The 12826-nt window shown below is 41.2% G+C and overlaps 1 protein-coding gene across 1 annotated transcript in view; it reads left to right on the plus strand.

Moving 5' to 3' along the window:
- The window catches only part of ATP9A (ATPase phospholipid transporting 9A), a 555816-nt gene that overhangs the window by 214850 nt on the left and 328140 nt on the right, over nt 1-12826 (plus strand). Inside the window, exon 14 of the mRNA XM_085619138.1 lies at nt 9112-9324. Within this exon, the coding sequence (XP_085475264.1) occupies nt 9112-9324 (213 nt within the window). The remainder of the gene's footprint in view (nt 1-9111; nt 9325-12826) is intronic.

Here is a 12826-nt window from a genome sequence, read left to right on the forward strand (position 1 = left end):
GCAAAGGACTTGGGCTCTGCCCTTTATGGGGCAGAGCTGTGGAGCTTTGATAATATAGACGGATTAACTAAATTAGAAAGCAAATTTTTAAGAGCTGTTACCCGCTTGCCACCCAGTATACCTCTACAGACTTTTACTTTGGATATGGGTATAAAACGGGTAGAGGGTAAATGCAGACTATGCCCACTGTTATTTTAGAGACACCTTTGGTCAACCCCAGAGTTGACTCATTTAACTACTGCACTCCAGGATGTAATTCAGTCAGACCATTTCCATAAGATTCATTGGCTTAATCATATTAAGCAGTCTTTTGCTTCCTTGGGACTAATTGAGCTATGGGAGAACCCTCGGGAGTGCCTTATTCCTTCTAAAGAAACTATGAAGAGGTTTTACTGGGAAAAAGCGTTGTCTGATGAGTCTCACAAAGCTGCCAGTTGTACCTTGTCTAGTGAATTTCTTGCCTTTAAATCATCATGGGCTTATGAGTAGTTTTAGGACATTAACACAGTACCATAAGATAGAAAATTGTATTTTCAATGCAGAGTGGGCACCCTACCGCTAAAACAGTTCACTTGCAAATGGGCAGTCGCAGAATCGTTGCCTTGCCCTGCATGTAACTCCTGTAAGTAATCTATAGCCAATGTTTTTTCCTGTGTCCCACGTATACACGTGCACGTGCACATTGGCTTTTGCACACATGTAAAGAGCAAGGAACTAGAAGCCACAGCACTGCCCTTCATATTGACTCACTCCCCCATTATTTGATTGTGCTCTCGCTAACTTTTTGGATGCCATGTGGCTGGTGCGTAGGAGGTCTCTTTGTCCGCATATATGATTTATCCTTACCATATTTTTTTTTTTGCACTATCTCCCCTCTACTGATAGAGTTGTGTTTTTAGTATTTTTAAAAGGTTTTTATATGGATTGTATTTTAACATTTTATGTCACTTAATGTGTGTTGTGTACTTAATATTTGGTTTATTCTGTGTTTTGCACATACATTTATGGCTTTTTATAGCAAAAAGAAAGTTATTTTGAACTTGAGATGTAGTGGTGTATAGTGGAGTGTTGTGCAGCGGAAAAGCGTGGAGTCCGGTAGAGTGTAATAATATAGAGTGGAGTACAGTAGAGTAACATACAGTGCAGTGGAGTACAGTAGAGAGAGGTACAGTAGAGTGGTGTACAGTGTAATAACATAGACTGTAGTGGTGTAGAGTGGAGTGGCAATCAGTGAAATGGCGTAGAGTGGAGTATTGTACATTGTAATGCCATAGAATGGACGTTTTTTTTTTTTTGTGTGGGGCCGGGCAGAGGGTAGAGTGGTAGACTGTAGTGGCATATTTTTGCAACAGCATGATGTGGGATAGAGTGGAGTGTTGTACAGTGGAGTGGCATACAGTGAAATAGCGTAGAGTGGAGTGGTGCACAGAGGAGCTGTGTACAGTGTAGTGGCATATAGTGAAGTAGCATGGAGTGGTGTACAGTAGAATAACATGGAGTTTAGTGGCCAACACTCTAGTGACATCTGCGTTTTGCTCTGTTCTGGTTTAGGGTCTTCCATATAGTAAATTATTAGGTTATATTGTTGTTGACTACCTATGACCACTTTATTCAAGTGGTCATAGGTAGAGAATTTTATTCCTAATTTTCTATATATTTTATAGCAGTCTCTATAGAACAGCAAATGTTTTAAGAAGTGCAGTAATTTGTAGGTATTACCACGCTAGTCCATAGACCTTGGTCCATGTTAACTATGAAAAAATTAGAAAATACACTTTAGCACACTATATTTGTCAAACAGAGTGTAGTGCAGTGTATTTTTAACATATTTATTTTTAAATTTATTTTGGTACTGCTGTACTCCTCTAGTGGTACCATGGAAACCCTTCAGTCCCTCCCCCGCCTGTTCCTAGATAACATCTGGCTCTATTAGCCGCTTCCTACGCTGGCTCAGTCACTCCTAATAAGGCTGTTCATCGGGAACTCTTGCTCACTTATTTGCTTTCCCATCAGCTCTGAAAACATCTCTGTATCATATGAGGAGCCTACAGCTCTGGCTGGCTTTTGTCTAGATTTACGCTAAACTAATACCACATACATACACATATACCTATGCTTCTTTTCTATTTAAAGATAATATTTTAAAAGTGCATTCATCAAATGCACTTAATAGAACTCGCATAGGACTGTGTAGCATTGCTCTAACGCTACTGTTATGGTTGGTTTTCCGATCCAGAAGGAGGACCAGGGGAAATTTCAGTTTCAGTGCAAATGGTTTGACATTTTTTCATATCTTTATTTTTCAATTTTTCACAGTAACATGCACTTTGAGGTAGACCACAGATACTCAATGCACAGACACATTTCAAAGGCAGCGCAGGAGGAAATGTGATAAAGAATCAAAAATCAGTCATAAATCCCATGGATAGATGGATTCTCTGCATGGCTTATAGTTTCCCGTTCTCTGTTGTAATTTGTCCATTTCAGTATCACTGAGTATCTTCCATGTACTACTCGAATCAGACACTCTTCTGTGATAGTCTCTGGTTCCACACCTTCCATTCCTCGTGGTGACCTCACTCCTAGCCATGTGCTCCCACCAGGGCTGGACTGGCTGTAGCAGGCACTGTGTGTTTTCCCAGTGGGCCGGAAGGGATGGGGCCGGTTGTGCAGCAGTGCTGCAATATCGGCCCCTTGTAAAAGCGTCAGTGGGGCATGTGCTTGACACTAGCAACCCGGGCCTAGCATTCTCAGTAGTAACCCTTACCCTCCATCCCCCGGGGATGATCGCATTAACTGCAAGGGCTAGTTTACACTCCCAGTCCAGTTGTGGCTCCCACCTCCTACTTCTCCCGTGTCCCAAATTCAGAACATTGGTTTGTATTTCTACTCCTTTCTTCTGTTTCTCTTAATGGCCATAGCCTCATACTAGGCCGTCATCCCACTGCAGAGTCAGACTTGCCCATTTCTTCCATCGGCCATTTCCCCGGTGGGCTGGAAACTTTGGAGGCCTAGTTTGAAAGCAGGGCTGCTGATGGCTCCTCTGTCGCTTTCTCTAGATGCTTCACATAATTCAGCAGGTACAGAAGGGGTTTTGCAGGAGAGAGAGATAGAGAAAAGATTGAAAGAGAGAGGAGGAAAGAGAAAGATGACAGAGTAGGACGGAAGCAGGCTGGGTTGAAATTTTGCCAGGGCTTCTTTTGATACCCAATTCGGCCCTGGTCCAGCTGTATAGTGTCTCAATTTATAGGTTTTCAGTCTCCTGCTCAGTGCTTAATTTGTAAAAACAATAAGTGCCAGGGCCCAAATGTTTGCTCAGAAACCCACAATCAGCAAAATCTGAGGGGAGGGTGGGGCACTGCCGAATACCAAGGTTGTGTATTCTGGAGTCCACCTCATGTCTCTTTCATCCACCAACAGACCTCCCAGCCCCGTTGTTTTACTCTTGTAGGTTCTTTTAATTCCTACTTTATCTATTTCTCTCAGGTTTTCCATCTTTCTCTTGTTTTTTCTTTTGCCCAGTTGTGTTTTTCTCTCTGTTGCCCTAGTTGAAAGTCTGATAAGGAAATATAAATACCCGTACTCCAAAAAAAGTGCTGATGGGCTCCACCTGCAACCACTGGCTCAAATTAAGCACTGATCCTTCTACCCCACCTCTGTCCTGTATGGTAGCCAAATTTTCAGGGCGTGGGAATGACAAAGGGGAGCATCTCCAAATGTCTGCACCATCTTGGGCCCCACAGCCAGGGCCTGACTGGCTGTAGCGGGCACTGGCCGTTTCCCCGGTTAGCCGGAAGGGTGGGGGCCTGGTTTTGGACCCCTGAAGGCCGGTTTTGTTACAAGTGGCCGGTTTTCCAGCAGTGCTGCAATATCAGCCACCTGTAACAAAAGTGGCAGCGGGAGTGGTGCTTCCCACACGCACCCCACCCCTTGGGGGCTGGTCGAGCTGATTGCCTGCGTTGGTTTCAGTTCCCAGTCTGGCTGTGCCCACAGCCAGATAGTTTATGACTTCTAGTGGAGATTACTAATTTTGTGTATTCATGTGTGCATGTTTTCAAACCAGTTTCTTTTGTTGTTGGATTTTTATTAAGCGCAAACTCGACCCGGAGGTATTGGTGGGCTTTTCATGGGCATAAGTTACATTACACAAGGACACCTTCATTTTTGGTAGGCACAGGGAGTTTAAGGGATTTGCCCAGAAGCACAGGAAGTTGAGCAGATGCCGAGGCTCAACCCTTGTCTCCCAGCTCCAAAGTCGGCAGCTCCAGTCGTTACGTCACATTCTCCGCATGAAATACAAGGGTGAATAGACGATCACTCACCCTGCCCTCCCTCACTCTTACCAGCTGAGGTCCAACACAGACTTGCTATTCCAACACCACTTCAATAGCAGACGTGTTGGGTAAACCCACAATGTGTCTTATATTGGTTTTTGACTAAAAAACCATGGAGTTGCTTTGGTCGAAAAACATTGCTGTTCTCTTCACCCTTAGAGGTATGCATGTTATGATTTTGAATCAAATTTTGGGATCATTTGAGGGAGTAGTATTTTTTTTACTTGTGGCAGTAGAATTTCCTTCACCATTTGGTTAGCTAGATTTAAAGTAGGTGCTGAGTATGTGTTATCCCGGTCAATTAAATTAGTTGAAAAAGATGTAGCGTGTTATAGCAGTACCTCACAGAGAACTCGAACAACAATTCCATATAAAGCCACATGCATAAAATAAACCAGTGAAAATGCATCATAGGCCGAATTTGGGAAAGTAAATTATCTTTGCTTATGTTGGTAATATTGATTCATTTAGACTGTAGTTCTGATTCATTGCCCTAATTATTGTTACCATGCTGTGCCCTTTGACCTGGAAGTGAAATTCATGTCCTCTTGACACCAGAGGTTAACAGAGCAGGAAGCAGGATCCCAACGTTGCCCTCCCTGTGACCACTTTAATTTAGTAATTGTATAATTGCAAGGGTTCTTGGTTGCCGCTACTAAAAATAGTAATAAACATTACATGAAACCTTTATTTCGGGTTTGCCAAATAGTTTTCGGGGTTGCGTTTTGTAATCGTACCATGCCAAGCTCTCTGAATGAGCCGAAAGGCTACAACCTCCGGTTATAAGACTCCCAAAATAAATAAATACATAAATAAAGTTCCAATTAATCTTTAATGTCAAATTGATCTCTTTTTTGTGAAAACGTGCATCTGAAAATGATAAACTTATCACGTTGTTATTATTTTCGTCACTGGCCTCTTAATGTTATGGGACAGTGGAGAGGGGATGTATTCTTTAATTTTGCTTTTTAAACTCCATTGGAAATTTTCGATTTTTGTATGTGTTTGCCATGTTTACAGTTGAAGATTCTATTTCAGAGAAAGAAACTGAAATACTAAGAATTGAGAAATGGGTCTAAAGCATACACATTGATTGCAAGTAATTATGAATTGTGGTGAGCGTCCTTCAGAAAACAAGAAAGCATAGTAAATGCAAGGGGTACGTTTATGATTGCATTTTTTCTTTGATGCACATTAATTTTTGATAGAGTTAGGGGTAGTCCAAGTTGTAATTCTGCTGGTAGGATTGAGCACAAGACCTATGGTTTACACTTTGCCAAATTGCTAAAGTTATACGCTAAAGGATTTCCAGCAGAATCGCTTATTTTGCAGGAAATTCTACACCAAAAGTAACTTTAAGGACGTGCCCCCCATACAAATCATAACTTTTGTCTATTTCTGCACCTGCTTTTTTATCCTTGATTTTACAAACTTTAAAGAAAACGAAAAAAACACCACGATATATTGGTGAAGGGGAAGCCACATAGCTTTCCCCAGCTTTCCCCGTGTGACTGGTTAATCTGATCTGCATTCACCTTGCAGAGTTCTGCTTTTTCCTCACTCTCATCTCTGTTCTCTGACCTATAACTTTTTGGCTGCTCCACCAAGGTCACAAGTTGCCTGCCTTAGTTTTAATTTAATGACTTAAGCCTTTTCTAAGTGCTGCAAAGCAGTGTCCAGAGCCTTGATATGGAAGTATTTGCAGCATGTTCACTTTTTCTGTTGTTTAACTTTGTGCCCACAGAGAAGCAACTCAGTCGCTAGGAAAAAAAAAAGTTTTTCATACCTACATGTTACTGTTTCTTTTCCATGCATCTCTTGGTGCAGCCCCCATTGGCCCCACATTGTCTCATCGAAATTGCAGTCACTGTATTTATAATGCGTTCCTTCTACAACAATCAATGGTGCAGCAAGTGCAGTGACACCAGGGCCCAAGGCTATAAGACGCCCATTGCACCCAAATTGTGGCTGAGAATCACTACTTAAATGGTGTTGGAAGGTGGGGCGGGGGCATTTTCCGAGTTTGCATTAGGGCCCATAGCATTCTCCCTATGCTACAGAAGTGTGTATAAAATCTGCAGGTACCATCTGCCAATCCTAGCGCTGCGGCGCCCTCTCCCCTACCCCTTGCAAGATTTCCAGTGAAGGGTGATGAAATGAGGTATGTTGAGTGTATTTTTGTATATCCGGAAACCAATTGCCTTCAGGCGCTTCTATGCTTAAGTTAGAGTCATTAGGGTTCAGAGTCATAAGGAAATAATGCAGTCTGCCCAAGATGACACATTATGTTTATATGGAAATGACCAGCTGTGATTTTTGTTCCATTTGCCAGGCTACCACAGTTTTCTAGTTAAAAAAAAAATGATAGAATCGTCTACTCCTTCCTAACCACAGAAGCTTTTTGACTCCATATGTTACTGCATGCATGCTTTCGAGTTTACCAGTTTCAAATTAAACACACCTTGTATTCGAGTCATCACCTACAGCAACACTTTTAACAAATATCATTTTAAATTAATTAACCACTATTAAGTACTTCAATTTCGAATGCTTAAGTTATGCCAATCCTTATGCAGAAGCACATTTCAATATCTACGCTAACACAATATCAATGCATGCAGTCAGCAAATATTCAAAATTAACCTCCAGCGCCTCTCCTACAATGCACTATATTCGACCATTCTAATTGAATATCAGCATTACATATAAATATAATGCCCGGTTCAAATTCTAACAATAATAGTGTTACCCATCTCATGCTCTTACCTAAGGCAACAACAATGTAAACATAATAAAAAACTGCATACAATTGCCTTACCTTTAACATTGGTGAAATGGTACATGACATTTGTTTTATGTGCACATTCAATTGTACCCCTCCCTATATCCATTACTTTTGGTAATGTTCAAAACAATATTGTATAAATACTAAAATATCTGTTACTGATAACAAAAAATGCATGCCTACTTAAACGTACCTTATCATTGCTTAGATGTAACTTGATTTAAGAAAAAAAACACATATAGTTGCTCTCTATACTGTTTGCTGTGTGTATATATTATATATCCTTTAAAAAACTTTAGAATAATAAAATATTATAACATTGTTTCCCCAACCAAACCCATTCCAGTGCTATGGTTCTCAGAGTCGGGTAATGTCAAATGGAAGTGCTTCTTGAAAACAAAATAAGTACTTTCAGTTCTCCAATATCCATATATAAGTATGCTATTTTACAAAAATATAAACATCCCTCAAACAAGAACAACAACAATTTTTCCATGTTTTATTATTATCCAGAGGTCACAAGCTAGGATTTTAATAAAAAGTTAAACTTCCTCTGCACACTTCTCCAACATAACAGCCCCTACCCCTGTTACACATGCCACATTTGAAGTGATTTCTTCTTGAATATTCTACCCTCCTTCTGACTCACTCTCAAGCTGGATTGCCACCTCAACCAAACACACCCTTTTCTTTTCACATTCTCTATCTCCAATTCGGTTTCTGTCTCTCTTATGTTTTAAATCCATATTTTACATGCAGCAATCTTAGAGCTTAGAATTACAAAGTCAAAAAACAAAACTAATCCTGCCAAAATTTAACATGGCATTAGCTACAAAGCTAGAAGTAACTAAACGTTCAGCAACTAACCACAGCTCTTTCAATTCTAAGTTCCATGCATGAGTGGTCCATTACGAGCAGGCTTGTTTTATTTATTGTCTTCTGGTACCTCACTCTTTCTGCTTCACGTTTTATATCAGGATCAAACGTAATACAAATAAATAAATGCAGAAAAAATGGAACTCTATTTTCAACTGGTATACAATTGCCAGTATTTTCATATATGCCCAATCATCATAAAAATAAATATCCCTCCGTAGCACACATTATTTAAACCAACCATCTTAATGCTTATTCACACACAAATATCACTACAAAGCAAACATCAAATTTACATACCACTAGAGCAAATTTGACAGCACAACATTCAATACGATATACTATCTCCTCTTTTACATGTTACCATTACTTTACACTAGGAACCAACTTTTCTTACAGTTATTAGGCCTCTACACTATCATTTAAACTTACCGCACCTGTTTCCCCGCACTTGCAAGTTTAGGGTGAATACCTCTTTGATTTAAACCAACACCTACTTCAAAAATATCTTGTCCTTACTCATAACCCCTCATAACTCTTAAAGAATAGTATAACATAGTCAGCCTGAGCGGAGTTCACGGAGTTCTGCTAACTCCGCAAAGTGCAAAAAAAAAAACCCCGCTGTGCTACGGGAAGCTCCACAAGCGGCGGAGTGCTTTGGATAAATGCTGTTCGCTGTGATTTTCAGTAGCAGGTGCTTGTCTGCACTGTGCAATCATAGCGAATGGCACCATGCACAGCGCAAGCGGCGCTGCTGCCTTTCTGCTGCTCGAGTAGATTTTTACTCAAGCAGCAGCTTTCTCAACGTGAACAGACAGTTTCTCAACGCGAGTAGTCGCGAGCATACACGACCACTCGCAATGAGAAATCTGACCGCCTGCGTTGAGATATCTTGCCGGGAAGTGATTTTCCATGCTTACGATCGTCACCATCAAGTTGCATGAAATGGACTGTTGCATAAGAGAGAGCGACAAGTGGTTGTTAACCAAAACCTTGTTGAATAAGAGGTTTACTGTGGTATGTTTTGCTGATAGGTGAAGGTGGAATGCCAACAGTAGCTTGATTCAAGGTACCTATTTTGTGTCACATCATTATTTCCATTTTTTTTTATTTCAGCCATCTCAAGACCCTCCAGCATCGAAGGGGCCTACTCAAGCCACAAAAGTACGGAAGACCATGAGTAGTCGGGTATATGAGGCAGTGAAAGCCATTGCCCTTTGTCACAATGTTACCCCGGTCTACGAATCAAATGGGGTGACTGATCAGGCGGAAGCTGAGAAGCAGTACGAAGACTCATGTAGAGTTTACCAAGCTTCCAGTCCTGATGAGGTATGATAGCCAAATGTGGTTTCTTGTTATCTTCTGTAATGTTGATGTTTCACAGCTGAAAAAATTGTGATGTTCCTTATTAATTCACATTCAACACTTTCACACCATCCAAGAGAATATATTGAACACCAATTTAGGGAAAATAAATACTCAATGCGTCCAGTCCCGCAGAAAGGAAGTCTGTTGCACACAATTTGGCCAATCCTACCTGCGTGTTGCAATCCTTTGTCCTTTCGCAACGGTTATGTGATAATTAAGCAGTTTTTTTACTTAAAAAATACCAAAAATCGTTAATAGCCTGGAACAGTTGGAAAGTAAACTGACCTTTCACATTAGAGAAGTAAAGAAAATGTGTTTTTCCATTCTTTATGTAGACAAAGCAAAAGCATTCTGAAATTAGTGTGCCCCAAATTTTTTCCATAGTGGAAAATGTGGAGTGAAACCCAGATATTTTTTCATTTTTCATCTGAGTAAATGTTTCTTTAATGCGGACCATGTTCTGATATGTGCAGACAAAATCCGATGCCAGATGTGTTACTAGTTCCACACAAGCATCCCATACTGCTTTCTGTGTTACCATTGCCTCATTAGGACTTTTTCTGATGTTTCTGTTCCATGCATTTTTAAAGTATTTGTAGTTTTTTACTTTACTGAATCTCCTAGTAGATGTTTCTATTCTTTTTTACTTGAGCGTCAAATATGTTATTTTGTTACTTCTTTGAAACTTGAATATACCTAACATTGCCCAAAGATGTTAGATTGCCCTAGATCATGATGAATTGTTTGATACTTCTGCTTCTCCAGCCAACGGAATTTAGTATGGAGTTTCATCTCTTACATTTAAATATATATGTTGTTGCATGTGTGGTGGAAAATACACATGTTCTGCATACTACTGCCGTCTAGTTTTGGATTCGGACATTTGCAATGTGTTTTTCTTTGATAAGTTTGCCTCATAAGAACTTTTGTGACTCCACTCTTGGTCTACAATGCACCAACACATGGGCTCCACTTCAGCTTTTTTTTGTTCCCCCATCAAGCTCGAAAGTTTGGAAATGCTGCTTCAGGAGTGATGTTTTCCCGACCAGTTTTTTCAGCACCAGCTATTCCTCTTTGAACCATGCGATGAAAACAACATTTGTGCACTGCTGAGTTATCTTCACCACGATGCCTGGGCTGCAAACCCCACTGTTAGCCTTCAATGCACTGCGCCTCCTGGCGCAGCGTATGAGTTTTCTTTGTCATTCCTTGGAGAATGCACCTGGGGCAGGAGTATGGAATGTACACCCTTCCAGTTCTGCTCTAGGTGTAACACCAAATACCTCTGAAGAGACTGCATGCTTTGTCTGATTTGTGTCCCTCACTAGACCATGAGGCAACGTCCGGTGACACCTGCCATGCCTTCTGCTGCAAAAAGACTTGCCGGTACCATACACAAAAGAGGTTAGCTTACCGGAAGGTGCAGCTACAAGCCTTCTCGGAAACATCTGACATTTGTTTTGCCAAAGACTTGTCCAATGCTATGCAAAAAGAGGCTGGGCCCTGTGGCAATCCAGCAGGGCAAGGAAGTGAGAGTCCGGAGGTCGTCTTCTCAGAGGGGAGTAGGACATGCAGGAACTCTGTGTCAAACGGGCTCCAGCCCACAGAACAGGTAGACTCCCCACACCTCTTTAGTGTTGCAGGTGCCATATGGTCAGTCTTGAGCTCAGAAATGCCCCCGACAGAAGCAGAGCTGAGCACTACTCACATGAGCATCTAGCTTTGAGCCCCCCTGGCTTGAGAGACTGGGTCCACAAGAGGCAAAAGCCCCAATCAAGGCCACTGAGCTGCCTTGAGATTCAAAGTCCCCTTGACCTTTAGGCTCTGAGAAGGCACACTGTGAGCCGAAATTGAAGTCGAAAGATGCATCAGCATTGAAACCAATGCCAAAGCCCCCCTTGACACTGAGAATCAACATCGTCGAGCAGTCGATCTTTGAGAAACTACCCAATGTCTCTGAATCTAAGCAACAAAATATATATATAGACATGGACAAAATCCTTGCTGAGCCTCCCACTCCAGGGCTTGTCTGGTTTCCCAAGAAGCGCAGGCTGGAATTTGATGAAGAGCCAGGACTTGACCTCTTGAGGCCGTGCACCCCTAAAATGGTTAGAGGTTTGACCACTACTCCACCATTGTTTCCTCCCTTTATACACCGCCTCCATCTCCACCACTATCAATCAGTCAATCAAATTGTGGATGTATAGTGCACAGCTGCTTCAAAAGAAGCATCCTGGCACTAAATCGCAAGAAACACTACTGGTACTGAAAGAACAGGATAATTTAAGCCTCATCAAAAAGCAGAGATTTGAGCTTCCATTTGAGAACAGGCTCAGAGGGGGACATCCAAAGACTGGAGGGCAGTGCTTTCCAGAATTTGGCAGTCTGAAATGCAAAAGATCTGCCTCCTTTTCTAGTCTAGAAAATGTGGGGACCTGCTACAGTCTGAGGCTGTTTGATCTTAATGTTCTAGCTTGTTGGTAAGAATGTAGTCTTTTTCTTAAATAAAAAGGGCTGAATCCTGAGCCTGCTCTAAAGGCCAAGGTGAGTGTTTTAAATTTAACATGCTTGTCAATAGGCAGCCAGTGTAGACGTTTCAAATAAGAAGAGATACACTGACGATATAGAATTCTTAAAAGCAGTCTTGCGGCTAAATTTTGCACCAACTGGAGTCTACAGGTTAAATAAGCAGGAAGGCCAAATAAAGACTGTTTGCTTAATCCAGTCTTGATGTTACCACCACGTGAACAATCGTTTTGCAAGTGTTCTCTGGAATGAAATGTAGCATCTTTTAAATAATTTAAGCTTTTCAAAACAGACAGTAGGCACCTGTTGGATTTGCAAAGAAGAGGACAGATTCTAATTTATTTAGATTTCTAAATTTCTAGAAGTGGAAGAAAGGGTAGGGGGGATTGAGTTTCTCAGGCCACATTTACAAAGTTTCGGTGGACACTTGGCACCTACAAAAAGAATTTCAGTTTTATCTGATTTTAATTTGAGAAAGTGAGCATTTATCCACCCTACCACTCCTTTAAACAAAAACAACAAAAAAATTAGGGAGGGCATTATCACTCTGTTCCTGAAAAGACTGAAGAAGTTGGCTGTCATCAGTGTAAGACACCACCTGTACACCCCAAGACGCAATCATCTTAGCCAATGGTTCTAAATATAGATTAAAGAGAGTGGGGCACAAAGCTAAGCCCTGGTGAACTCCATAATCTAATGGGTCGGGGGAAGACTTATAAAGAGAAAGGTGCACCATCTGTAGTCTGTTCTCCAAGAAAGATTTTTAATCAAGCAAAAGCTTGAATCTGTATGCCTGCCGATTTTATTCTATTTAGCAAGGTAGAGTGCAAAACCGTATCAAAAGCAGCTGATAGGTCAAGCAATGCTACCATAGCAGAACATCCCCGGGTCAAATGTTCATTAACAAATTCAGTGGCCTCAAACAAAGTGGATTCAG

This window comes from Triturus cristatus, chromosome 7 (genome assembly GCF_964204655.1).
Source record: "Triturus cristatus chromosome 7, aTriCri1.1, whole genome shotgun sequence".
In the NCBI taxonomy this organism is placed as follows: domain Eukaryota; kingdom Metazoa; phylum Chordata; class Amphibia; order Caudata; family Salamandridae; genus Triturus; species Triturus cristatus.